This window comes from Microtus oregoni, unplaced genomic scaffold (genome assembly GCF_018167655.1).
Source record: "Microtus oregoni isolate MIOR12 unplaced genomic scaffold, Mior012 000022F_ref0000154, whole genome shotgun sequence".
Classification (NCBI taxonomy): domain Eukaryota; kingdom Metazoa; phylum Chordata; class Mammalia; order Rodentia; family Cricetidae; genus Microtus; species Microtus oregoni.
The window spans coordinates 23,886,546-23,912,433 of record NW_024543081.1 but is presented as its reverse complement, the minus strand read 5'-3'; the positions used below and the strand labels follow the sequence as shown (position 1 = coordinate 23,912,433).

Below are 25,888 nucleotides of genomic sequence, written 5' to 3'. Positions count from 1 at the left end.
AGATAGGGCACTGAAAAAGAAAGCCAAGGAGAAGCAGACAAGTTTGAATGACTTGGTGAGACTGCAGACACATGGTACAGAGGAAAAGACCCACTCAGAAGTGCTCTTCAGGAAAGACCAAAATCTCTGTTAGCGGGAGGGGGCATTCCAGTGTGGGGTGGGAAGTATACACTTAACAGGCCTGATAATGAGGAGACAAGAGTCAGGTAGGGCAAGAAGAGATGAGGGCAGAGAGAAGACGGATGAGCTACAAGGACCACACAGGCCACACAAAAAAACTTCAGATTTGCCTCAAAATGTGCACACCTATATTAGAGGCAGGACTCTGGACCCATAAGTACAAGTCCGGCCTGTTTCAATAGGGTTACAGGCTGCTGGATAGAAAATAGACCCAGGCCAAATGGCAGAGGGGATGAGTGGCAAAGAGACTGTGTGCCCTGAAAAATGGGAATGGCAAGGACAATTCTTCTCCCTTGGACTCATGCTGACAACTAAATGAGCTATGTTCTTTCATCAGTTCTGAGATACATATTTTTCACATCTTATCTGTGAAATTGAAATGTGTCTAGCAGCAAGAATGATTTACAACAGCTTTTAGCAGTCGTGGTAGTCCACACCGCAGACGCTGTAAACATGGCCTTAATGCTCATGTCATCACTTCAGTTCTCTACCAGGCATTTTTGGTATGTGCATGTACTTTGATAAGCATTCCAAAATGCCTTCGAAATACTCTGCTTGAGGAGTGGGAATGTAGTTCAATGGCAGAATGTTTGTTCACTCCCCAGCAGCACCAAAACCCATTTTTGTAAAAGAAGCATCATACACAGTATTGGGTTTTAGTATGATATTTTCAAACAAAGTTGGGTTTTTTATGGTTAATCTGAAGGAAAATCATAAAAACTATTTTAAATAAAAGTCTGTTTATTTAAACAAATGGTTATTGTGCACACCATAGTCAAAGACGGAACTGTGGGGCATAAATACAACAGAAGCACACTTTCACCTCTGAGGAAGGCCCAGAGTGTGACATCTTCCATCAGTGCAGTAGACAGAGCTGAGGACACTCTGAGAGTGAGACAGGAGGCCACTGCCCGTGAACAAAAGGGAAGACTGCCACAACCTGAATGCTTCAGCTGAAAGTGGAACTCCCAAGCCCTCAGAAAAACATGTCAGAATGGCCAGGTGATGAGGCCAAGAAACACTTTTCCAGAGGCCCAGAGAATACCAGGAACTAAGCTAGCAGACTAGATGTGACAGCTTGGGAGAACTTTCTGGAGATGGAGTTGGTCACCATGAGTGCACCTGAAGGCATGGGCAGCGACCTGGGTGAGAAGCCAGGGATGTTATCTCCTTTGTCAGACTCAAGCAGAGGAGCTGCATTCAAACAGGAGCACAGTTTAGGAAAATCACCAAATTTGTTCTCTATTTTGTTTTTATATATGCCTGAGAACAGTCCAATGAAACAAACATGTTGTATTTAAAAAAGCAGGGGAGGTACTGTGAACTATGGAGTAGTAGGTGGCTTCTGGATCACATGGGAGAGAACATGACCACTTGTTAAAGGATCTTTTCTGAGTGAGAGAACAAGGCTGTTCAAACTGACAAGAGCAGCTGGAAAAGGGTAGTCATTCACTAAGGCTGGATACAGCAGGGTGGGCAGTCCAAGGTCCAGAGAAACTCCACACTGTTTCCTGCTTTTGTATATCTGGGTATTAAGAACAGTGTTTGTTGTTGTTGTTGTTGTTGTTTTTAGTGTTTTCAATTATATTTGTAAAAACAAAAACAGAAGATGAAAAGGTGGCAGAAACTATGTGTGGTACTCCAAACCTAAACTACTTACCATCTCATTACACTGTCTGGCTACCTCTGCTCACAGAACAGGTTATGGTGAGGAAGAGCAGGAGCTGGTGTTGAGCCATGGAATGTGGGGTATCTAAGGGTCAGTCACCTAGACATCCACAAGCAGACATGCAGCGGGCAGTTGAGAAGGACTGGGGCTTGGTTGGCAGAGTAGGACCGGTACGCATGAAGCCCAGTGGCCTTACTGATGCATGAAAAGGACTCTGCAACAGAGTAAAACTAGGACCCAGATCAACGATATGGAAACAGAGAAATCACCCATTCTAGTCACGCTGCAAGGAACAGGCAAACAACATTCAAAGCAAGACTCTCAGCTCTACCTACTCTGTGTAGTTTCTCAAGGAAAGAACTTAATTCTTCTTCATCAGATAATACGCTGTAGACCAAAGAAATGATCACTACAGACTTTGAAGCAGTGTTTACTGCTAGATATGAAGCCCCTATAGGGTTAAACACTGACAGCTTCATCAGGGCACTCAGCACACCAGCAAAGAACACAGGTCCTGGCCAGGTCAGAACTCACTACACTCTGGTCAAATGCTCATGGGATGAGCCAGGGATGGAAGGGAGGACGCTTTCGTGACTAACATTCCATGAACAAAGGGGTGATAATCCAATGAAAGACCCCAGAATTCTCTTACAAAACCAAAATAGAATGGAATAGTATGTGGTAAAATTGTATTAATTAAAACAGTATCTTTTAAAGCAATGACCTAAAATAAAACCCATCAAAGATAAACCAAAATCTCAGAATGAAACACAGCATCTTAGAGCATTCTGGCCCAGCCAAGGTAGGTGGAAAGGATTGGTTGCTCTATAAATGCGCTGAGTCAGTAGACAGCCGTGTGAAAATGAAGATTCCTAACATGCTGCATGCACCAAAACAAGTTTTCAGAAACTGAAATTTCATAAGTGTTATGAAATCATAAATAAAACTTAAGGCAAAAGAATTTGTTTTGAAACAAGAGAGGTTTCTTTTATCATAAAAAACTCACAGAGGGTAAAGACATAAAGGAAAATATTGATAAATTTGAATGAGCAACGCTCTTTAACTTCTCTCTATAAAAAGAGATTGTAAGACATAAAATCAAATGACAACCTAGGGGAATATTTATAGAGTCCCGCAAAGCACTGAGGTCCACAGGGCTCTATGAAATCAAAGAGATACAACAGGACCGGTACAAAAATCGGTAAGGGACATAAAATCTTTTCGAAGTCTCTGCCTTACACATGGAGAAATTCAAAGCTTTTTAAATAAAATAAAAAGGGAAGTAAGAGCATATAGTTTGAAAAGAGCTAGAGCAGGTAGCCAGTGGAGCTAGGTCAGCTAGCCTAAGCTCAGCCCCCAAGAACAGGAGTGTACAGTAAGTGTCAAAGGGAGACACAGATGACAGGCACAGCAGCCTCGGGAGAAAGAACCAAGCTTCAGACATCGCACACCACACAGCTGGCCCTCCGTGCTCTTGCTGCCTAGAATCAGAGCAGACCGAAGCTAAGAGACCCAGAAAATGTTAATGCCTCACCGCTTCATTTTTCAGTGTAACAAAGCTCTCAAAAATGTTAGAAAAAAATAAATGAATAAAAACTGCAAATTTCTATAACTTTGCTGGGGAAGACTCCACATTATTTGCCAGGCTATACCCTTGCAGGGAGGCCATACTGCTGTTTTGACCAGACTGCCCACAATGGTCCCTTTCAGAGTCAAAGTTAAGACCACTGTACCCTTTCTGAGTCTCCATGAATGCCCTCCTAATGCTGTTTACCATTAACCCAGGGTACAATGTGGCTCTGGGGGTGACAGCCTTCATGAATGTGGGCTTTAGAGAGAAACAGAATACCACACAATGGAACACAGTTCCTGCAAAAAGACTCGAGTAATGTAAGATCAGCAAGGCCACTGTTTGAGAAGGTAGAAATTCTTAAGTAGCTACATGAACAACACTAATACTGTCACTTCCCCTATGTGATGATGGCCTACATAACTGAGTTTCTCTCTTTGTTTATTCGCAGAGCTGGGGATTGAACCTTGAGTCCCACTCACGCTACACAGGTACTCTACCACTGAGCACACACAACCCCATATATTTTTCATTTTGATTAAGACTATTTTTTTTAAAGAAAGTACTGTTTAACAGTCATGGTCCTACCATTGGTGCAGCATCCTGCAAGGCCCTGATTCTAATTCTAATAAATTACAACAAAGCATTCAGCCTTTCCCACTAAGCCCCTCGAGTTCAGTCTGACTCTTGTCAGGAACCTGCTAGTACACCCCCCAGCAGGACTAACTCCCAGGACATACACAGCATGGAAATAAAAATATCATCTCCTAAGCTCCAAAATTTTGAAACACTATGGAACTTACTTTTATCTGTATAATAAGCCCTAATTTTTATATCTAATTGTGCTAAAATAACAATATATCAAGAAATTTTATTAGTTATCTTACATGGAACATCCACAAGTTCCTCCCGCAAATGAAGTTTCTAATTGAACAGAAACTTTGTAAGATACTGTATGATTTGGCTGCCTGTGTTTCTCAATATCTTTCTATTTGTGAAGCCCAGATGTGCAGTTTTTAAGGATACTGTATGCCTACCACCCATCGGAACTTTTTAACCCACAGGCTTCTGAACTCTCCACATCTGGGCACATACCTTCAAAGGCATACCTACTCTTGTGTTATTACATCTAGATGGTGGCCTCTTGAAACATGAACTAATCCTCATGGTTTTGTTGTCCCTGAAACCCACCCAAGGCTCACACACATAACAACTCATATTATTTGTATTTTAGGCTAAGCCCTATTTTGAACTGAATAGTAGAAACCCCAGGGTAGCTTTTATGTAAATGCATCAACTCAAAAAATCAGGTCAGAAGCCACCACAGTTGTCTTTCCAACCAGACTCAAGGTGAGAAGGAAGACTAAAGAGCATAGAACCTTCCAGAACCAAGCACTAATAGTTTACTTCCTCCAGCAGCCTCCCTCTTCCTGTCCTACAGCACATGCTCACACGTCCCACAGGGTTTATGCTGAGCATGTTATAAGTGAGGCACTGCTTAGCACGGGTTGGAGAGACAGAGGACAGGACCTTGTGACCCTTCAGAGTGTGCATCCTATACAATACAGTGCTTTCCGGATACAAAAGGATGGACAGTCTCTCTTGGTCTTGGAATACCAGCTTCCAGTCACACATTTACAGGTCACTGGGGCTCAGGAACTCACCGTCGGACGTGTGGAGGAGCTTATGACTTTTCAATGTCCCTTTGGATTTGAATTTCTTGCCACACATGTCACAAAGGTGGGTCTTCTCAGTGCTGTGGCGGTTCATATGAGCCTTGAGGTTGCTCTTGCTGCGAGTTGCATATTCACAAAGAGAACATTTGAAGGGCTTCACACCTACGAGGGAGAAATGTACAGATGTACAGGTGTTTGGGCAGCTGTTTGTGGGGATCCAGATGAATAGTTCACACCATATCAAACATCTATCTGAATAAAGAAGTGCCTTTGGTTACTCCCAACACGTCCCACACTTCCCACATCTTCCATAATCCTGTCCCTCCCTCCTGCTGAAATGATCTTGCACATCACAGAGAGTTGGTCACTTCCGCTCTCCCTACAGTCTGGTAACTCCCTGAAGACAGACACTCTGCTCAACTTACAAAGTGGTCATTAAATCAAACTGAACCGAGTTGAACTAAATAGAATTAGAGGCCCCATCAGTCTTTGCAAAAATCAATGTGATCAGGCATCTGGAGTCAAGTGTCAAAGGATATTCCTATTCATAAAATAAACAGAACCATACTCACACTGAACTATTCCCAAGATACTGTGTCTACTCCATTTATCTGGCTTTCACCCACCAAGAGCCATTATCAGAACAGCTGTCATGGTTCATTTCAAATCCATTTCTTCACCACTATGGAACTCTGAACTGCTATATCCTCTGCACACCGCATGCCAGGTGTGCAGATAAAGTTCCACAATGTGTGGTCAATGTCTATGACTGTGGCCAGTACCAGGACTTAGCTATCTCTATTCTGTCCATTCTTGTTGGTCTTCACATTTTTCTCTTGAATTTGTCTATTGTTGTTCTTGTCCCAAGTTTTATTTGTGAACTGAGCTGGGAAATGCAATCCTAAGAATTCCAAATACTTAATGTGGGTAAGTAGGCTTTTTAGACAAATCTTTGATTCCATCATTATAGAAAAAATCATAGACAAGCAAAAAAAGAAAACACCATGACAATCAAACATAAAACAGCACCCTTTAATTTTCTGAACCTTTATCAAAATTCTGAAGATTTTAAAAAGAGCAGATTCTTCCAAATGCTCAATATTGTATCTCCTCTGTGAGTGTAAAAGCTTTGGCTGCACATTAAGCCTGGACACACACTGAGCCTTCTTCTGAGGAATTTAGGAAATGTGTTTCGTAGGTAAGTGAACTGACCATCAGGAAGATGGAAGGTTTGCCCCGTCCTGCATCTCATGCATGCTGAGGAAGACTGGAGCATGCACTCCCACTCCAGTCCTTTGTCTGCCATATAAGCATTATCATCCCAGAGAAAAGACTTCTGATCCCCAGGATTCTATCACACTGGATTTCCCTCAGTGTCAGGTTCTTGGTTCTGTCTCTAGGCATACCCACATGATTCCCATGAGCACCATTCTGAACCAGTGTCCATGCAGTTAGAGGCTTCTGCCTCCTTGTCTGCTGAGAACACTCACAATGAACTCCTTCAGTGCCCTCAGAAAATGACATGTGTATGCATGGCAGCACCACTATTACCTGCTCCATCCCCGCCGCAACACAGGAAGCATTTCTTTCTCCTACATGTGGATGCATCTCCCCACCACTGTCACCTCCTCCATCCCTGCCTCCACATAGGAAGCATCACTTTCTGCCAGTGCAAGTCAGTGGAGATGTGAAGAAAAGAGTGTCAGAATCATGCCATGTGGATCCAAATCCTACACCCATTACTTGCTGGCTGTGTGGCATGAATATCTCATAACTTTCTGAGCACCGTGGTCCTCACGGGCTCTCTCGTCCCTGAACACACCGACCAGGGCATCATAGGCAAAGCACTAAGCACACTGCCTGGGGCCCACAGTGCTCAATAAATGCTGGTGAGCAAGAAAGCACCATGCAGCCCCAGCACCGGGCCTCTGTTCCATGCCTTCTCTCTTAGTTAAACTGGGAGTCTCTCTCTTCCCACCAGCTCCTCCCCTGGAGCCTGCAACTGATAGTATATTATGAGACTATTTTCTCATTCCTCTTCCCTTCACCTGTTAATCTTTGTCCTAGGTGACCAATGGTCCCATGTGGTCCTGCCTATAGCACTCAGGCTCCTGACCACAGGAGGGAACTAACACACAGGATTGGCGGGGCACTCGGGCTACTTACACCTTTCTCATGCCCAGGAAAGCAACATCCTCCTCTAGGGACAGAGAATAAGGTTGATGACAGGAGACTCTTGACTTGCAACTTGCCATACTCTCAGTAAATGGCTAACACTTCCATACCTGTTCAAGAACCACTGAGCACGGCCCCCAAGCTTCTCTGGGTGACCTCATTTCCACTCAAACCTTCCACCTTCCAATCCTCTCTCTACAAGATAAACAGTGATGCTCCGCACTGCCAAAATTGCAAGATTCCCGCTGCCCTCTTTACTTGCAGTCATTTAAAGTTCCATATTCTTCAATGCCAGCTACATACAGTGAATGACAGTGGGCACTGGAGCTGCCTAGAGTAACTGGTGAAGTTTCCTGTTCTCAGGACACTGGTTTCCCAGTAAGCAAAGTATTTCACCATGGTTATAACCAGAGCTAGGATGAGGGGAACATCGCTATATACCACGAATGCAACTAGAGTCATGGTTTTACTCTCTGATCTTCTCCACTGGCTGGCAAATACCCCTCTACGTGCTAAAAAAAAAAAAAAAAAAAAAAAAAAAAAAATTCTAACTACAGGACATGTGATGACAAATTTCCTCCTGACACAGTCCCAAAATAAAACACACAGCACAGAATTAAATAGAAGTTCCAAATGGAAAGACAACTCACCCTCATGAGCCCAGATGTGCCGCTGAAGGTCTGAGCCATTCTTCATGAAATAGAAATCACAGTATGGACACTTCATGGCTCGCTTTCCAATTAGCCCTTTGAGCTGGACCCTTCTCCCAAGAACCTCAGAAATGGTGTTCATGGAGACCTCTGACAAAAAAGCAGGGTAACAATCAGAGAGATCAAGGCTTTGATCAAGGCACTTTGTTCTTCAGGTTAGAGGTAAATAAACTTCAATGGCACCTGTATATGTAAGAAATATCCAGGAAGTGCCCCATTGGTATCACAAAACAGCATGTTTACTGCAAAAGTTAAACTTGAATCTGACCAAGTTGCAGATCTAAGTACCTGTTAGAGGACAATGTGAATAACGGAGAAACACCACAGCGCCATGAGCAGACTAACGTGGAGCATGGGCTTTCTACAGGAAAAGTCACCCAGCTCCTCCCAGATGGGAGACTGGGGTTTCTACAGAATTCAGGGAATGTAAGAGACACAATCACTAAAACACTGCAGCTCAATTCAAACAAACTGTACAGAAAAATCTTAAATCAACTGGTGACATATTAAGTGGCCACACACAATACCCTAAGGTGCAGTAAGAATCACTGACAGCATTGTTTTTTATAGGCCACAGAGGTCAAGCTAAGTAAAACCATTAATTAGAGATAATCCATACGTCTTTCATAGGATAAATGGGATAAACTGTGGAATACTCTAGAAAGAAAAAGTTCATGAGTGGATATATGTAAATAGCTCGGGAAATGTAGAAGCATATAGAAGCTGAGGATAGATAGGGCTCCTTGTACAAGTTTGTATTTATAAACAATTGTCAGTGCTTTTAAATGCTGTTTTCAGCTCATACGGGACCATTGGTCACCTAGGACAAAGATTAACAGCAGAAGAATGGAATGACACAACTCACAGGTTCCCAAGACAAAGGTCCCAATTTCTGTGTGTTCCCAGACAAAGCATAACTGTCAGAACCCTTTACTTTTAACAGAGAAATCAGTTCTCTTCTATCAAGGGCTGGTACAAATGTTTAAACAAGAAGAGGCAGGGATGAAGAAGGTGAATTTTGCTGCTTTTTACTTATGTAATACAAAGCACCCAGGTCTGCTCTGTCTCCTCTACTTAATAAGACAATGGAGTCTGATGTTAAGGTAAGGTCCACCTCAAAGATCCCATGGTAGTAAAAATGACAGTGTCGGCAGTAGAAGTGGTCAGCATGCCACCCTGTAGGGTGGAACAAGGCAGATACAAGGCTTCCCTAAGGGAAGACCATTTTAAATACTGACTTCATTCACATCCTCCCCTTCATTCCTAGCTGGTACAGCCTACATACAGTATTGTGTTTTAAAATAAACATAAGTATTTAAAAATTAATCTTCTTTTCTAAAATTCATAATCTTACCAGGATGATTGGTCTTGATATGTGTCTTTATCAATCGGTCTTCTGAAAAAGACTTTTCACATACAGGACAAGAATAACTCCTTTTGTCCTTAATAGAAAAAGAAAAAGAAAGCAATTAACTATCTTAAGTGTAGGTTCTGTAGAAAGACAACTACTACCCTTACCATCATCATCATCATGACTACCAACACACACCATTACCACTACCATTAAACACCATCACCATTACTACCACCGTCATCACCACCATCACCCCATCACCATCAGCAACACTGTTACCTCCACTATCAATGTTGGCACCATTCCCATCAACATCACTATCACATCTATCATCAATACAGGTTGATGACTACAACAGTCAGCAGCAAAAGCCTCGTCACAACCAGACATACAATGCATCCTTCTGAAGCAACTACTAGACAGCCATCCAGTTCTGCACAGCCTGGGAAGATGCAGACAGAAGAGCTCTAGGAAGCTAGAAAGGGCAGGCAACAGGCTCTGTCACACATTCCAAGGATACTCAATAATCCAACAGTATACGATGTCCGCAGCACTCAAAACACTGCTTACACTAAGTTGTCATATGTGATTGAAATCCACATGCAATTGTAAAAAAACTCATTCATGTTTACATTATACATTAAGAAATGGAGGGCCAGGGAGATGAAGACAAAATCAAGTCAGTCAACATTTTAGTGTGTGTGGGGGGGTGAATTCATAAGGCCCTATTCCTATAGAGGAATTATTTGAAGTTGATAGCTTCTAAAGGGAGAGATATTCCTTTCTTTCAGGACGCAGCCTCTGGTAGGCTGACCATGCCCTATTGGAAGAACCCACACACAGGATTATATGACCAGGACAAATTGGAATTGATAGTTATTTAAAAAGAAAGAGAACATGAAGTTGGGGGGAGGCAAATCTGAGAGAGGAGATTCTGGAGTGAATATGATCTATCTATCTACATACACATACACACACACACACACACACACACACACACACACACATAAAGATAAAGCTTTCTTGGGGTGTCTCAATGTGCTTCAATTACTCCCTTCCCCTCTCCTTGACACTGGGCTCACAGTGCCATTTTAGAGAGATTCTTGAGGCTACTCTGGCATCCTGGTGGCACCCTCCTACCTCTGTCCCAGCCGCCCTTGTCATCAGAGCTGATGGAGGCATTCAGAAGAGCTTTGAAGGAGTTTACACTGATCTCCCCTGAGTCCTTACTGTTTGATTTTTCTTCTTTTAATCCCTGATAGTCTGAAAGCAATTTATCTTAGAGCTTATCAAGGGCCCCGTTTCTTGATGTCTTTGAAGATTGTCAGGACACAGACAGTGGGAGAGGGGGCTGGGAGAAGGGTAGACTCTTAGGATTCATTTACTTCTTTTTCAAAAACTCCCGTGTCTTGCTTCAGATGAAACCCAAGCACCAAACACACTCAGCAAACTTAAAAAGAACTAAGGCTAAAAGAGCCCCTGGCAAAGGCGGGGAACACAAGAAAGCTAGCCATAGGGTGGCTAAGAGACGAGCCTTTGGAGTCTAGCCATAGGGTGGCTAAGAGACGAGCCTTTGGAGTCTATTTGCGCCAACACACGTGCCTTCAAAGCCATTTGTGCCCAGAAAGTAGTGGGCATCAGCATGAGACTGCAGTCACAGCAGCCACGGCAGGAGGCACAGAAAGAGCCCTTGTCTGAGGCTAGGAGCCTAGTTTATCACTCAGGTGACCTCATCTGGCCTGTGCCTCACTGGCCAGTATACTGGCCTCCAAAGAAGTGGAGTCCTGAGGCCCACACTGGCTGGAGAGCACCAAATTGAATCCCCCCCACATACGTGCATCCCCTATAAAACACTGACATCAGGTCCCAAAAGAAAGCTGGCACTCACTCTGAACAACTGCTCAGGAAAAGGTCAGTCACAGCGTCTGTTACGTCCCAGAAGTTGTGCTGGGGACAAAGGCAGCAGATGCTTGAGTTCTTACAAGTTATCTAAAGATGTGCCACACAGCAAGCCCACCCATCAACGTGGGGGTGGCAGAATCCACCACAAGTACTACTACGGTAACACTTGTATTATGACAGATTCGAATACAGTACCAGAATGTGCAGTATTGAAGGTTGCAGAAAGAGGGCTCTCCTTCTGCTAAAGACAGTTCTGGCTCCCCAAGCCATGAGGAACCTGTTCTCCACGCGGGAAGCTCTGGAAGCCTGAAGGCTGCTGCACAGGGGGTAAAATACTCAAACAGGGGCAACCCGAATCAATCGTGTTTTGTGATCACATGTGACCATACTCTTAAAGCCCTTAGGAAGGAGAAACACTTTCCAGTCACCTACATTTTCCTTTTCACATGAATACACACTGATCAGGTATACCCATCTGTTTCTGAAAACATGGAAAGTAGCCTCCTTTACTTTCTCTCTGCTTTTAGGCAACTTATTATTTTAGTTTATCCAAAAAAAAAAATGTTATTCAGCAAGCATCAAACAAAAGAGGTTTGTGTGCTTCTCAAAGGTCAAGGCCAAGTATTCTAAACACTGAACGAGAAGCTAGCAGACACTAGATGAATACACCACCACTCTGACTTCTAGTATCCTTATCCTCCAGATAAAGGGACAAGGAGGAGGGCATGGAGGTGAAAAGTAGCAAAAATATCTACCATGGTGGCCCTGCATGCATGAGACCATGCTTAGCCCTTACCAACATAACCACAGCATGTTCCCAGGGCAATCCTGGCGGTGGACACTAGTGAGCTCATTTCCAGGATATGAACCTAGAGAGATTGAAGGACAGGCTATTCCCCTTCAAAATCTTAAAACGAACACTCTCAGCCTTTGGCTGCAGCTTGTGTGGGCACCTCTGAGGTCTCCTGAGAGAAATACAAGACAGAAGCAGGGGGCCCTTCTTTGAGTAACTAACAGATTCCCGGAGCCCACTTCCAGTTGGGATGACAGGGGGAGACATGGGTCTCATTCCTAACAAATGCTACTGTGACACTGGGGTTCAGAGAGGTCACCAATTAAAGCACTTAGGCCATCAATTTACACTCTTATTGATTAGGAGCCCAGGAATCCAGCCACCTAACCACAGCCCCCAGCAATACTAATACACTCTGGCATCTCAACACTTAATGCTGAAACAAAAGACAGAAAGTAATACTTGCTTTGTGTGGGGGTGAACACTACAGACAATCTCACGTTTTAAGGAGCCAGGTATGACTCACTGAAACGTTTGCACAATCCTCTAATGAGTCACGATCTATGGATGCTGCCATTCACTGACCTAATTTAATCCCCATAACCATGAGGGATGAGGGAAGCACTTTATCTCCGATGTACAAGTGAGCTAACGGAGGCTCAAAGAGCCTAAGCAATTTGCCCAGAATCACAAAGACTGACTTGGGACTGCAAATGAGCACACCAGAACAAAAGCTCCCTTGCATTTGACAAAAATCATGTTTTCCCTTCATGAAGTTTTAATAATTTTAAAGTTGCTTTTGATAGTGTTTTCTTACAGCAACAGGAAGGGAACCAAGGCAAACATCGCTTTACACAAAGATTCTGAACATCCTCAGAATGCCTGATGAAGGAAGTTCTTGTCCCCATTCCCATGGAGGGATGACTGCATTCCTTCACCACACGTCTATGCCATGGACTTAGTAATGAGAAAAAAGAGGCGGTGGAAAGAAAGCACACTGGCCACCACTCTTTGATGTAGTTATTTGCCAGATTACCTCCGTATCCCAATACAACCAGACTGTGTCAGGATCTGTAGGCTCATTCGGAGGTGGAGGATGATACTTTAACGTTTGCTCTGCACAAGAACCTGCATTCAAAGCAGGGATGCTGAAACAAAAGTGAAACCTCAGCCAACATATCCATAACCTCATCAAGTGCACAGGTAAGGAAGCCAAGCCCCAGGACAGACAAGGACTCACTGTAGTTCCCATGGTTTCCTAGTGAGAACAGTATCACCCCTGTCCCAGCCAGAAGCTGATGTGATTGAGGTCCTCAGCTAGAAAATAGTAACATGACAAGATGCTTTTACACCACAAGCAAGTTTGCACAATCTCTCTGGAACTCGGCAGCAGTTAGAGAAAGTAGCCCACTGTATTCTCTGAAAGACATGAAGTCAGAAAGAGGCAGAGTGCTAGGCTCCACATCCCCAGTGGTACCTCTTCTTGGCTGTGTTGATGGAAGTATGCTAACAAAGTGAAGACAAGTGGCTGAGAGGATGACTCACCAAACATACACAGGAGGTTTGGCGATGGGGGATATAGGCAGCTTCTCCTTAGATGGTTTAAAATTTTGATAACTTTTCAAAGGAAAGATGAACATTTAAACTCTAAAAGCTAACAAGCTTTACTGAAGTAATTTCACCAAGAATTAGCTCAAATCCTACAAATATAAGACAGCAAGACAGCATAGCTGAGCTACATCCTGATGCAATCACCACTAAAAATGCACTTCAAATGCTCATCATTTCGAGGAGAGTGAGCCAAACTTCAAACAAGGGAGTACTGCCCAACTCTAAAGAGGAGCCAAGCATGAAGCCTGCTATCAGATAGATGGGGAAAAAAGATACTAGTCACAAAAAGCTTTATTTATAGCACACACATTTTATGTTCTTTTTATATAAAATGTTTGGGAGAGGCAAAACTATGGACATACAAAATGTTCGGGGACAGGGAAGCGAGTGATGACAGCAAACAGGAGTGCCTCCCTATGGGATAACAGAAATGTTCTAAAGTTGCCAGCAGCTGCATAAGTCAGTGTGTATACTAAATTCCACTGCACTTCACATTTTAAAAGAACAAATTATACCCTATGCACATGACAAAAAAAGAGAGCTTAAAAAACAACCACCTTCCTTGCAGATGGGGAATATTTTAAAGCTAACACCTTCATTATCAGATCAACAGTATCTACATGAAGAGAAGGCAACTTGTCTCTGTGTGGTATCTTCAGCTGCATGACAGAAATAAGTTACAAGAAGCTCAAATGACAAATGTCATCGAGATTCAAAAGCTGGGAGTTTTCACAGAAGTGCCCTTCACTGCAATGGCAACACAGTCCTTCACTTCAGGAACAAGTGTTCAGCGGATCAACTTCCTGGCACGAACTCAAAGCCTTCCCAGAAGCTTTTGCCCAAGGTTCAGCTGACCACTCCCTCCCCACCCTCTTTCTTGGCCCAAATATCTTCAACCTCAGAATCATCCTCTGCATCCCCTCAGGGTGTCTGGGGAGGAAGGCAGTTTGTTGACCTGCTAGCCTTTTCCTCCCATTGTTGATCTATTCATCCCACGTCCCACACAAAGCGGAATACACCTTGCAGGTAAAAGCCGTCTTACTTATGAGTACTGATGAGAAGCAGGGCAGTACCCCTCATGAGGTTAACTGAGCCACATTCCCTGTATCAGAATATTGTACTTCTTTAGCAGCAATGTGCAGATATTAACTCATGCAGCTTGAGCAAATGGCTGCCACTTAGCAACACAGGAATATCTACCACAAAGTCTCTGCCTACCTGGGCCAAAGTTCACTCCTGCCACATCCCTTCAGAAGATGCACAAGTGTCCAGGAATCACCAAGAAAAGCATATCTAAGACTAATGACCTGCCACCACCAAATGAAAAGCATGGGACAGTGATAAAGCCATGGAATGAATTCTGTCATCCTTCATTCATGGCATAACCATAGACCAAGTTATTGTATGAAAGAGACAGAGACACCAACCAGACTCTGTGCAGTAGAGGAAATGATTCCTAGTTCCCGGAGCTGACATGGGAATTAAGTAAAAACCCAAGAAGGAGCTACAAGATCAAACCAGCATCTTTCTGTCCCAAGATGGACCTCCCTGGAGGTGCTCTAAAGGAAGTCCCAACCATATTCATGACCACAAAAGCAGAAAAGTGAAATGCCAGTGTTGTATGCACATTCCCTCAGGAAGAGTGATTAAATGTTTACCCACTCCTTACAGAGCTCCAGTGGCAAACCAAAGTGTGCTTCTATCAAAGGCTAACCTGGGGAACCAATGAGTTTGAGCTTATTTGCAGAACACAGATGAGAAGTTACTTATTGGAGTCTGGGTGACCCCAAAGGAGCCACACAATGAAAAGTCTCACCTGGAACTAATGACAACTAGTTAAGTAGATGGAGTTCCAAGCATCCAGTTAACAATCCCACAATCTACACACTCTAGCATCCCCAGAGATCCCAAAGTCACATGCAATTAGGGTAGAATTATACACAGCAACCTCTCGGGTAAAGAAAGAGTGAGTGAGATCAGGTAAGAGTCCAATAACCCTCTCCATGCCCCTCTTTCTATGAGAGAGCATCAAGAGTCAACAGCACTGATCTTCGAGGTCCACCAAGGTTAGCACTGCTGCTCAGAGGAAAGTCTTGACTGTTTTGCTCAGAGGTCGGCATCTAGAATAGTCTTTTATATGTAAGAAGTGAAGTACACAGTCAATATCAAAGACATATTCCTGATGCTCCCCAATGACCCCAACACTCAGGGACTGAAAATCAGCATTTGAGGAAGAAGATAACCAGGCTAGACCAACATTCCCACGACATTCACAAGTAACAGACAAATTCTGAATGTGGAACAAGAGGCAGCCTAGGCTGTACAGTCCATGTTTCAGTGAGCACTACTTTAGTTCCTGTCACCCATTTCAACTGGATTTGAAAACTCAGTCCAGAGCAGCCAGCTTCAGAAGAGTAAGATCAATGACATTAACATCAGTCCACACCAGGCACTGCTCTGTACACTTACATGTATTCCTTCACCTCACCTTCACCTGCATCAGTAAACTAAGGCATGGAGTAGCTCTGTTACTTGTGTCAAACACAAGGTAAACAGGAGAGCAAGGGTTCAATCCAGGCTTCTGTTTTCCTAGTCTCCAGCACTACACCCTAAAGCTACTCCTAACAAGAGCCTATTCTAGCACTGGACTCCCTCCCTCAGCCTCTGTGTCACCCTGACAATAATGACAGAAACCATGTGTCCAGAACCCTAATGGAGAAAAACAAAGGGAAGGAGGGAGTGAGGGAGGAAGGAAAGGAGGGAGGGAATGAGGGAGGAAGGAAGAAAGGAAAGGAAGGAGGGAGGGAAGGAGAGACAAGATGGGGAAGAAGGGAAGAGCAAGATCAAGAACCAAAGCAAGCCTGTGATATGAGTAAGAGAGAATGAGGAGAGAACAAGAAAGTATGACAGGAAGCCAGTATACAATAGGAGGCGCAGCTAGCACTCACACACTGACGCACAACTATTGATCAGCACAGTCTTGGACCATTCTATTTTAACATTGCAGTAACAACAGAATATACAAAATATGCACAGATGTGTGTGCATGTGCAGGGATGCCTAAGTACACACATGTGCAGACGTACATGAGTGTGTGTATGAGTGTGTACATAATGGACTTTGGTGGTTTGAATGAGAATGACCCCCATAGGCTCCTAGATTTGACTGCTTGGACACCAGTGAGTGACACTATTTGAAAGGATTAGGAGATATGGCCTTGTGGAGGAAGTGTGTCACAGGGGGTGGACTATGAGGTGTTAAAAGTCCATGCCAAGACCATAATCTCTCTCTCTGCTTACAGATCAGAATGTAGTTCTCAGCTGCTGCTCCAGGGTCTGCCTGTATACCCTCATGCTCCCTGCCATGATGATAATGGACTAAGCCACTGAAACTGTAATCAACCCCTCAATTAAATGCTTTCTCTTCTAAGAGTTGTCTTGGTTCTGGTGTTCTTCGTAGCAACAGAAGAGTGACCAAGACAGACTTTTTAAGAGTATATTTTATATAAAGTGAATTTTGTTGGAGTCTATTCCAACATGCTCTGACTTCACACCTCTGAAAAAGCCCCGAGTGCACCTTGATGACAAACCACCTGTTAAGAAGAGCAAATCATCCCATTTCTGAAGTCTCCTTTTGTGCTGCCTTTAGCATAAATAGGGCCACACGGGCCTCAGGTGTGGCTTCTTGTTTATGTTAAGAAGTCTAAAACCATTCTCAGGGAGTGTCAGTCTCTTCCCATCAGCCTAGACCTTGTAGAAACAAACACTCACTCATTGCATCATTGTGTGATCAACCATCACAGAACCAGACATGCCCATCGTGCACATTAATGGTACCTTGGATTAATATGTCACTTCTCAAGTCAAAATGGTTCCTAGATGCTGTTGATGTTGACAATAAATGCACCACTAACGTGGCAACAGTGGCCATTAACATTCACTACACTCACACTGCCTACCAAACACTGCTCCTGGTACAATTACCTAATCCTATCCAATCATCCAACTTAATGCCCCAGCAACACTCAGAGGCAGCTGTTATCATTCCTGTTATTAATAATTCTTTAAAATGCCATTTATGAAACCTTTGCTTCATTTCCATTCTGCAGATCTTCTGTAAACTTTCTCAAATGCTAAAAAACTTGCAGAGGATGCAATTTGTTCAGTGTGATCAGAGACTCACTATGAAAGGAGCGGGACAAAGGGTGAAAGCTCTGTGAGGCATCGGGGGCAGGAGAAGGATCCCTCTGCGTCCGGAGGGAGCAGGATGTTCACACGCCGGTGGCAGTGACACCTCTATATGCATCAATGTGAGAGCGCACTGGGCACCCAGGGGGAGGTGGGGGCTGCCGCTTTGGCTTGCTACTTACCAGCTCTGTGTGAACTTTAAGATGGGCCTGGAGTTTATATTTATCTGGAGTCGAGTAGTCACAGCCGTCAGTGGGACACTTCAGCAAGATGTTACTGTGTTTCTGAATTACATGGCGTTTAAGGCAGTTTTTGGTGATGGAAGAATAGTGACACTGGGAGCAATAATACAGATGTTCCCGGGTGTGGGTGCGGACATGCATGTCAAAATGCACTTGGTACCAAAAAAGTTTGCCTAAAAAAATATTTTCACATGAGAACAAGGAAGTTTCTTTTATACTGAATTTGAATTTTTTAAAAAAAAAATTATCATCATTTTTTAACTTCCATATTTATCGCCTTTATCTGGTATGCCCTTCACACTTTCCACCACACTTCTGTCAGGAAATTACTTTTCAAAAAGGGCAGTTTTTAAGTATTAAGGTACCACCATCTTTTACATGGTGGTAGGGCTAGGAAAAGCGAAAGGAAATGTTTATTGAGAGCGAATTATGTCAAACATCACCCTGCAAATGTACAAATCCAAGAGCCTCCAAGTCCTCCTGACGTTCTGGGCTATGAGACAGGCTCTATGCTACCCACTTCCTGTACTGCCTGCTGTCTGGGAGCTTCCAGAGGCAAGCTTTCACCACCAGCTAGAAGGGAGCTGCTCGGGTCTCCCTACAGGGCTGCAGCCAGCCTCCTAGCCTCTCTACCCAGTGGACAGAGTCACGACTAACAACCAGAAGAGTGCCTCTTCTTGGTCAGAAGACGGTAGAAGTTGTGAGCAGCCCTCGGCATGACCCCCAACACGGTCAGCTATGCATCCTCCCGGCTGACTCTGGCAAGGTTCCAGCTATGACGCATGGCATGGGTTCACTATTCCTATCTATCATGGAGGAGGGTGGCTCATTTAGGAGGTGTTCTTTGCAAACAGACATGAGCTCAAATGGAACCCAAGGCGATGACAGCATGATAGGAATGGACAGGGCTGCTGGGAAGGAAAGCTCCGCTCAGAGGCACATCTGACCAGCACAGCCTGTCCTTACCACAGTATTCGCACTCCAGGTCTCCATAAACCTTCCGGATTCTCTCGCATAGACTGGTGTTCATCTGCTTCTTCTGGAGACTGTCTAAGACCTTCATGAATGCCGTGCTACCGGGATGATGCTCAGTGGAAGGTTTGCAAGAGTCAGGCTGGCACATTCCAAGGTCCCCTCCATCAGCCACCGTAGGGAGGAGGTCTGAGGACTCCACTGGGTTTGACCTGAGACACTTGTTAGAGTCAGGTTCACTGACTGGCAGAGTGACCGCATTCTGCCCTCCACCTGGAGGGCTCCGCTCGCTCTGGGCCTCTGGGTCTGGTTCAGCACTTTTGGCCTTGGTCAGCAGCAGTATGACATCTTCACCCTGAGTGGGGGCTGAGCCTCCATGCTGTGTGTCCAAGGTTGTCTCGGCAGTAGCAGGAGCCTCAGCAGAGGAGGTATCGTTTTTCAGTAAGAAATCATCTGAAACCATTCCTAGAGGGTTGAGGTCAGAGGGGACCTCAGTGGTTCCTACTTTGCAGGGGGAAAGGGAAGCACTTTCAGTCTTGGGGGTGTCCAAGGGCACAGCTGGGGCAGTTGCTTCTCCAGGGGCCTCCAGTTCCCTGGGCCCTACCTCAGGCTGAGCTTCCCCAGGACAAGCCTCATCCTTGTGCACATCGACTTCTGGGCACACAAATTCCTCAGCTGCAAGCTGTAGCTGGTCCCCCAAGGCTTCTTGCTGGATGTCCCCACCAGGCTCCAGGAGGCAGAAGCTCTGGTTGATGGAGCTGGTAAAGACCAAAGTCTCCTGGGCTGTCCCATGCACCTCTCGGATGTGGGAGCGCAGCCTGATGGAACTGACAAACTTCTTGAGACATATAGCACAGACATAAACAAAGGGGTGCTTTCTGACATGCAGTTCCAAGGCCTGGTACTTAGTGGCCCCGTGGCCACAGAGCTCACAAGCAAAGGGCCACTTGTCGCCATGGACCAACATGTGGCGGTCCCGGTCTAGCTCGTTCTTGAACTTGCGCTCACAGATGTGACAGTCATAGAGCAGCTGCCGCTTGCCCTCCCTCGTCATCAGGCGGAGCTCATCCAAGGCCTCCTTGACCTTCTTGTCCTGAGGGTCATGCATGTCCCGGATGTGCTTGATGAGGTTCTTGACGTCCGAGTACTTTTTCTTGCAAAAGCGGCAGTGCTGTTTGATCTTCTTGTGCACCCGCTCAATATGCACCTTGAGGTGGCCCTTGCTGAGGCAGGTGAAGGAGCAGTAGTCACAGGAGAACTTCTCGCCAGTGTGCTTGCGCAGGTGCACGTTGAGGTTGGCCTTGATGGCGCTGGCATAGCTGCACTGGGAGCACTTGTATGGCTTCTCGTTCGTGTGGATCCTCAGATGGGCCTGCAGTGAGTGCTTGAACTTGAAGACCTTGTTGCAGTATTCACAGGTGAAGATCTTCAGCTGAGTGGGACCTAACCTAGAGATGGACGATAGCACCATTAACTTCTGGAGACCTTGAACTGTTCCAGGGAACCACCTACCAAAGGCTGTGCAGTCGGCTACAGGGGAGTGGGAAAAGGTGGAACAGCTATTTATTCAACAAATAAGACTTGGAGGAAAAGCAGGATAGACATAGACAATGATGAAAGAAGGTGCTGGTCTTTGGGGAGCACAAGCCCTAGCGGGAGAGAAGGGAGCCCCGCAATGTCCCACAACAACATGGTACTCATTGAAAGGAGTGTGTGAAGAGCAGAAAAAAGACACCTCTAACTGAACAAAGGCTGCTGGGGAAAACTGGCCATGGTAACAGCTGGGTCAAAGCTTAACGAAAAGGAACGCAGTGACAAGAGAAGGAAACAGGGGTGTGATTCACACACGAAGATCACCAGGCATGCGCCAAGACTGTGTTCATTCTGGGATACTTGAACAGAAGCAAACTCAGTTTCCACAAGATTAGACCTGGTGCGCTTATTCAAAAACTTTGATAATTCACACTTGCCTACTCATCCCATTCACTTCAGGGTGGCTTTATTCCTCTTTGCCAGCTTGCACGCGTGGAAGGGCACACCTGAGAGAAAGACCAAACCGTGGTCTTTATCCATGTTTCGACTTCTACCCAGAAATGGCGAGCACAGATTGGTAATGAGTTTGGAAGAAGGCCTCTAGTTTGCTAGATGGTAGGGGTGTACCTGCCTGTGGTGAGCAATAGCTAGAAAGGCTTCTTTGAGCCCAGGCGGTGGTGATCGAGGTCTCAGGTAGGAGGGGGTGGCTTCTGGGCAAGCTCACAGCTGATATGAACTACACTCCTCTCTCCTGAAGCTGTCATCCACAGTAGATGACTGACGAACTACCATCTATCCTCTTCCACCGTCACTGGGTAAGAGCTCAGATGGGGAAAATAGCAATGTCTTTATTAACTTCACACACCATTAAATAAACAATTTCTACTGATGAAACCAAGCAGCATGTCAAGGGCATGTGTTGGTTTTTGCCGGTATAGTGGGAATAAAATCATGCCCTGCCTCTTGGAGCCAAGTGTGGCTAGGAATATCCTGAATGAAAGAGCAGCGGTCTGACTAATAATTAGTGAGTACATACAAAAAAATAGTGTACTGATCATTTAATCTCCACTCTCATCAACCCATTTTACATATAAGAAAACTAAGCATCAGGGCTGGAGAGATGGCTCAGATTAAGAGCACTGGCTGCTCTTCCAGGGGTCCTGAGTTCAATTCCCAGCAACCACATGGTGACTCACAAGCATCTATAATGAGGTCTGGTGCCATCTTCTGGCGTACAGACATACATAATAAATAAATCTTAGAAAGAAACAAAGGAGGGGAGGGGAAGGAGGGGAGGGAAGGGGAAGGAGGAGGGGAGGGAAGGGGAAGGAGGAGGGGAGGGAAGGGAAAGGAGGAGGGGAGGGAAGGGGAAGGAGGAGGGGAGGGAAGGGGAAGGAGGAGGGGAGGGAAGGGGAGGGGAGGGAAGGAGAAGGAGGAGGGGAGGGAGAGGAGGGGAGGGGAGGGAGAGGAGAGGGGAGGAGAGGACAGGAGAGGACAGGAGAGGACAGGAGAGGACAGGAGAGGACAGGAGAGGACAGGAGAGGAGAGGAGAGGAACTAAGCATATGCCCAACATAAACAATTGTTTAATGACTTGCATGCCCATGGCCTCTGGAGCATGCTCGCCCTTCCTCAACCTCTTTGTTTCATGAAACCTCCGATGCACAGCAGCCCCTCTGCAGTTTGACTGTGCACTTGGAGAAAGCTCTTTGAGAGCAGCTTCTACTGGTACCAGAATGGCAGACACTGAAGTACATGACTATGCACCAGCAACAAGAACAGTGAGGGAAAGCAAGGAAGCAAGAGAGAATGCACCTCTGGAAGGTCTATCTAGGCTAGCCAAGAAGGATTTACGGCACACTAATATCCATGCAGTGCTATTAATTAGTAGCATTAAACTGTGCCTACCGCAGATATAAGGTCTGTATTGATGCGGCAGTTCATACAACTGTCTCTTTAAATTTAAAACACTTAAGTGGCCTACAGTCCATAAATACTAGAGAGTACAACTCACATGATGAAATTAAAATATTCAAATTTGAGAGCTACTAGTACGCCTGCATGCTAAGCCCCAGGCTTCTTAAAGGAAAGTGATTTGGATCTTTCCCAAATGACAAAGACATCCAGAAGGTGATACATTTTATACAGAACACTGAAGAAAGAAGCCCTGTATTCATAACATTAATAAGCAAGTCTCAGCATTTCCTCGTCTATTGAGAGACCTAAATAGTCTTAAGAGAATCTTTTGTTCTTTGTTTTTATATTATTATTAGACAACTATCTAGCAGATCTCTGAGTGGTCTGCTTTTGGAGAAGACACTAAACCTGGACATGATGCTGAACAGGCTCCATTTGACTTCAAGCATGAGCCATAAATGGTGATTGTGGACTAGCGCACCGAGCTGTGATAGGCAGAGAACGCTTTCGGAATTACCTACTGCAAGCATTTCCTATTTGGAGAGGAAAGTACTGCTGAAGAATTTTCAAAGGTCAGACCCCCTACTGCAGTGATTCTACCTCTGGGAATCTACCTGAAAGAAACAAGGGGACATTCGATTGAAGGAATGAACTCCTTCAATGCCCATTTCCTCACAACAGTTAAGGACAGCAATATCCTTGAAGGCTCTCTTATAGACAAATACTTAGTGTTTAGATCCTGCTTACATGTTCATCCATTGGCATCAACAGGGCTATATTCAGCTAAGACACATCTAGAAAGCAACAAACACCCCAAGCCCTGGGAGGAGGGGCAGTTTTGGATGCCCATTAGAAGTTCTAAGTACTCATTCCTTGATGTAACATTTTCACTTGGCGTAATTTATATCTCAGCAGTCTTGAGAAGCATGGGAAGGAGGCTGTCCCAGAGTATAAATCAATGCGCTATCATCACAGAAAAACGTGGGGAGTTGACCTGCCCATGGTAGCGCATGCCTGTAATCCTTTCACACAGGAGGCTGAGACAAAAAACAATGGAGTTAAGACTAGCCTGGGCTACATAAGTGGTGTCTTTTTATAAGGTGTTTAAATTACAATAAAAACATATAAGACGAGAAATATTTTTAAGAGGTACTAAAACTGAAATATTTTCAAGGTGTAGTAAATTTTTTAAATGTGATAATAGTGCATTTAGTATTTTGTATGACAACAAAACAAAACATATATACACATATACATACACACACACACACACACATATATATATATATATATATTAGTATATCATGAAAAACTAACAAGTATACGCAGTGAACTAGCCATAGAAGTGAAATCTAGAAAGAACTATGGGTTGCAGAAGCTCTCACCAAGAAGGTTGCTTCGGTTTTTACTGTGTGCCTATGACTACCACAGTATGTACAAAACAGGCCCTGTTTGCATCTCTTTTTACAGTTTAACGACACATTTGAATAGATAACATGCTGTGCCCTGTGAAGACAAGAGAATGCTCAGTCCCTAGGGTACATTGGTCTTGGAGGAAGCACTCCACTAGGGTATAATCAAGAGGTAGATTCTTTAGCTAAGCTAATGAGTTAAGACCCTTTACTGATAAGGTCATGAACAGAACCCAGACCAGCAAATATACAACTCTTTCTTGCTCTTTGTGAATGTTACTTACAACCTACCTCTGGTTAAGGACCCCTGGGACAACTCACCTGCTTGACTTCATGGGCTGTTCATACGGGGTCTGCTGAATGGCATATTCTTGGTACCCTCTCCGTGGCACCAGGTCTGCTGCTGTGGTCTCGGGAGGGGCTGCTCCTGTTTCAGGGGGCCCAGCCTCCACTGGAATAATCTTGGTAGCACCTGAGATTGATACACAGTGCACTGCTTACTGAGAGGTCTTAGCAATAGCACTGACCCTGCCCAGCAGGGTCCTGGGGGCATTTACTGGAGGACTTCCCTGCAACGCACTGGTTTTCATATTCAAATAACACATTTAGAGAGAGAGAGAGAGAGAGTAGGTGAAGATACAGTTTTTCTAGTAATGTGGCCAAATGTCTTCCTGAAGTACAGTTTTATTTGATCTAATTATGAACAGGCAAATACACCTATGTCACTTGCAAGAATTTCTCCGAAGCCACAGAGCTGCTAAATTTGAAGCAAATATGAAGTCACATCAAGGCAGCATCAGGTGGCAAAGCAGCCAACAAAAAGGGAACGTGAGCACCCCAAATGCCTCTGATTCTCTTCCCAGGAGCAGAAATTGAAAGTTCAAAGAGAAGAACCCTCAGGGTCACCTTTACTTTTTACTCAATGACATAAACTGACCCAAGACCATTCAGGAGCAGGCAGACTTGTGTGTGGGTGTGTGGGGGGGGGTGAATGTGTATGTGCATGAGTGGAGGTGTATGACCATGTAGGTGTGAGTATGTGTGTGGGTGTGAGCATATGTGTACATATGCATCTATGTGTGAGAAAGTGATTGTGTGTCAGTGTGTGCGTGTATTTGCGCATGAGTCTGTGTGAGTGGGTGTAAGTGTGTGAGAGTGCACGCATATGTGTGAGGATGAGGGGAGCGTGTGGAAGTGTGTATTAATGTGTGTGCATGTGTGTGAGGATGAGTATGAATGGACGAGTTGGAACGTGAATGCACAGATGTGTGAGTTGGAGCTGTGAGCATGTAAGTGGAGTCAGGGCTGAGAGCAAGCGTGTGGAAGACTCTTCCCTACCACTTGTTTCTAAAACACCAAAGGGAATTGATTATGATTTTACCCTCTTGGAATCTCAAAATACTACCATAAATTTTTAAGAAAAATTGTGGAAATTTTCTCTAGCAACCACTGAGAACAGGAAACTGTCCTCTGGGATTTTCCTTATCCACAATAATATTTCTCTGAAGCAGAGTAGGGCAGATGGAGTGATTTTCCAGAAAGTTCAAGTAGCCTAATTTTATACAACATTTTCTCTCCTGAACACCTTACTTCTGTAGTCAAGTATAAAAGAGAAAATGTACTCAGGGTTTCAAATTTGAGTGGCTACTATCAGCACTAAAAATAGTAGCGTAAAGGGAGCAGCTGTTCTGAAAACCATGACAATGTCCTCATTGTATCTGAGCTAATACCCCCAATGCATGAAATATTTAAAACATTATGATAGCCTGGAATCTATCCCAAACTGTTGGTGCTGGCTACTTTTTATGTCAACGTTTATGATAGTTTGAAATCTATCAAACTGTTTCTGCAAGCAAGTTTTTATGTCAACTTTTATGATAGTTTGAAATCTATCACAAACCGTTTGTGCTGGCTAGTTTTTACATCAATTTGACACAAGCTGGGAACATCTGGGAAGAAGGAACCTCAATGGCCTGTAAGCACGCT

The 25,888-nt window shown here is 44.5% G+C and overlaps 1 protein-coding gene across 3 annotated transcripts in view; it reads right to left on the bottom strand.

The window, feature by feature from the left end:
• Nucleotides 1–25,888, bottom strand: part of Zfat (zinc finger and AT-hook domain containing) — a 162,333-nt gene that overhangs the window by 67,286 nt on the left and 69,159 nt on the right. For 2 of the 3 annotated variants that reach the window (XM_041672577.1, XM_041672579.1), the window contains exons 5-10: nucleotides 24,224–24,374; nucleotides 19,036–20,489; nucleotides 18,010–18,242; nucleotides 9,335–9,422; nucleotides 7,921–8,070; nucleotides 5,084–5,257 (exon numbers count right to left, since the gene is read on the bottom strand). In XM_041672577.1, the coding sequence (XP_041528511.1) occupies nucleotides 5,084–5,257; nucleotides 7,921–8,070; nucleotides 9,335–9,422; nucleotides 18,010–18,242; nucleotides 19,036–20,489; nucleotides 24,224–24,374 (2,250 nt within the window). The remainder of the gene's footprint in view (nucleotides 1–5,083; nucleotides 5,258–7,920; nucleotides 8,071–9,334; nucleotides 9,423–18,009; nucleotides 18,243–19,035; nucleotides 20,490–24,223; nucleotides 24,375–25,888) is intronic. The other variant, XM_041672578.1, reaches the window with a different exon arrangement.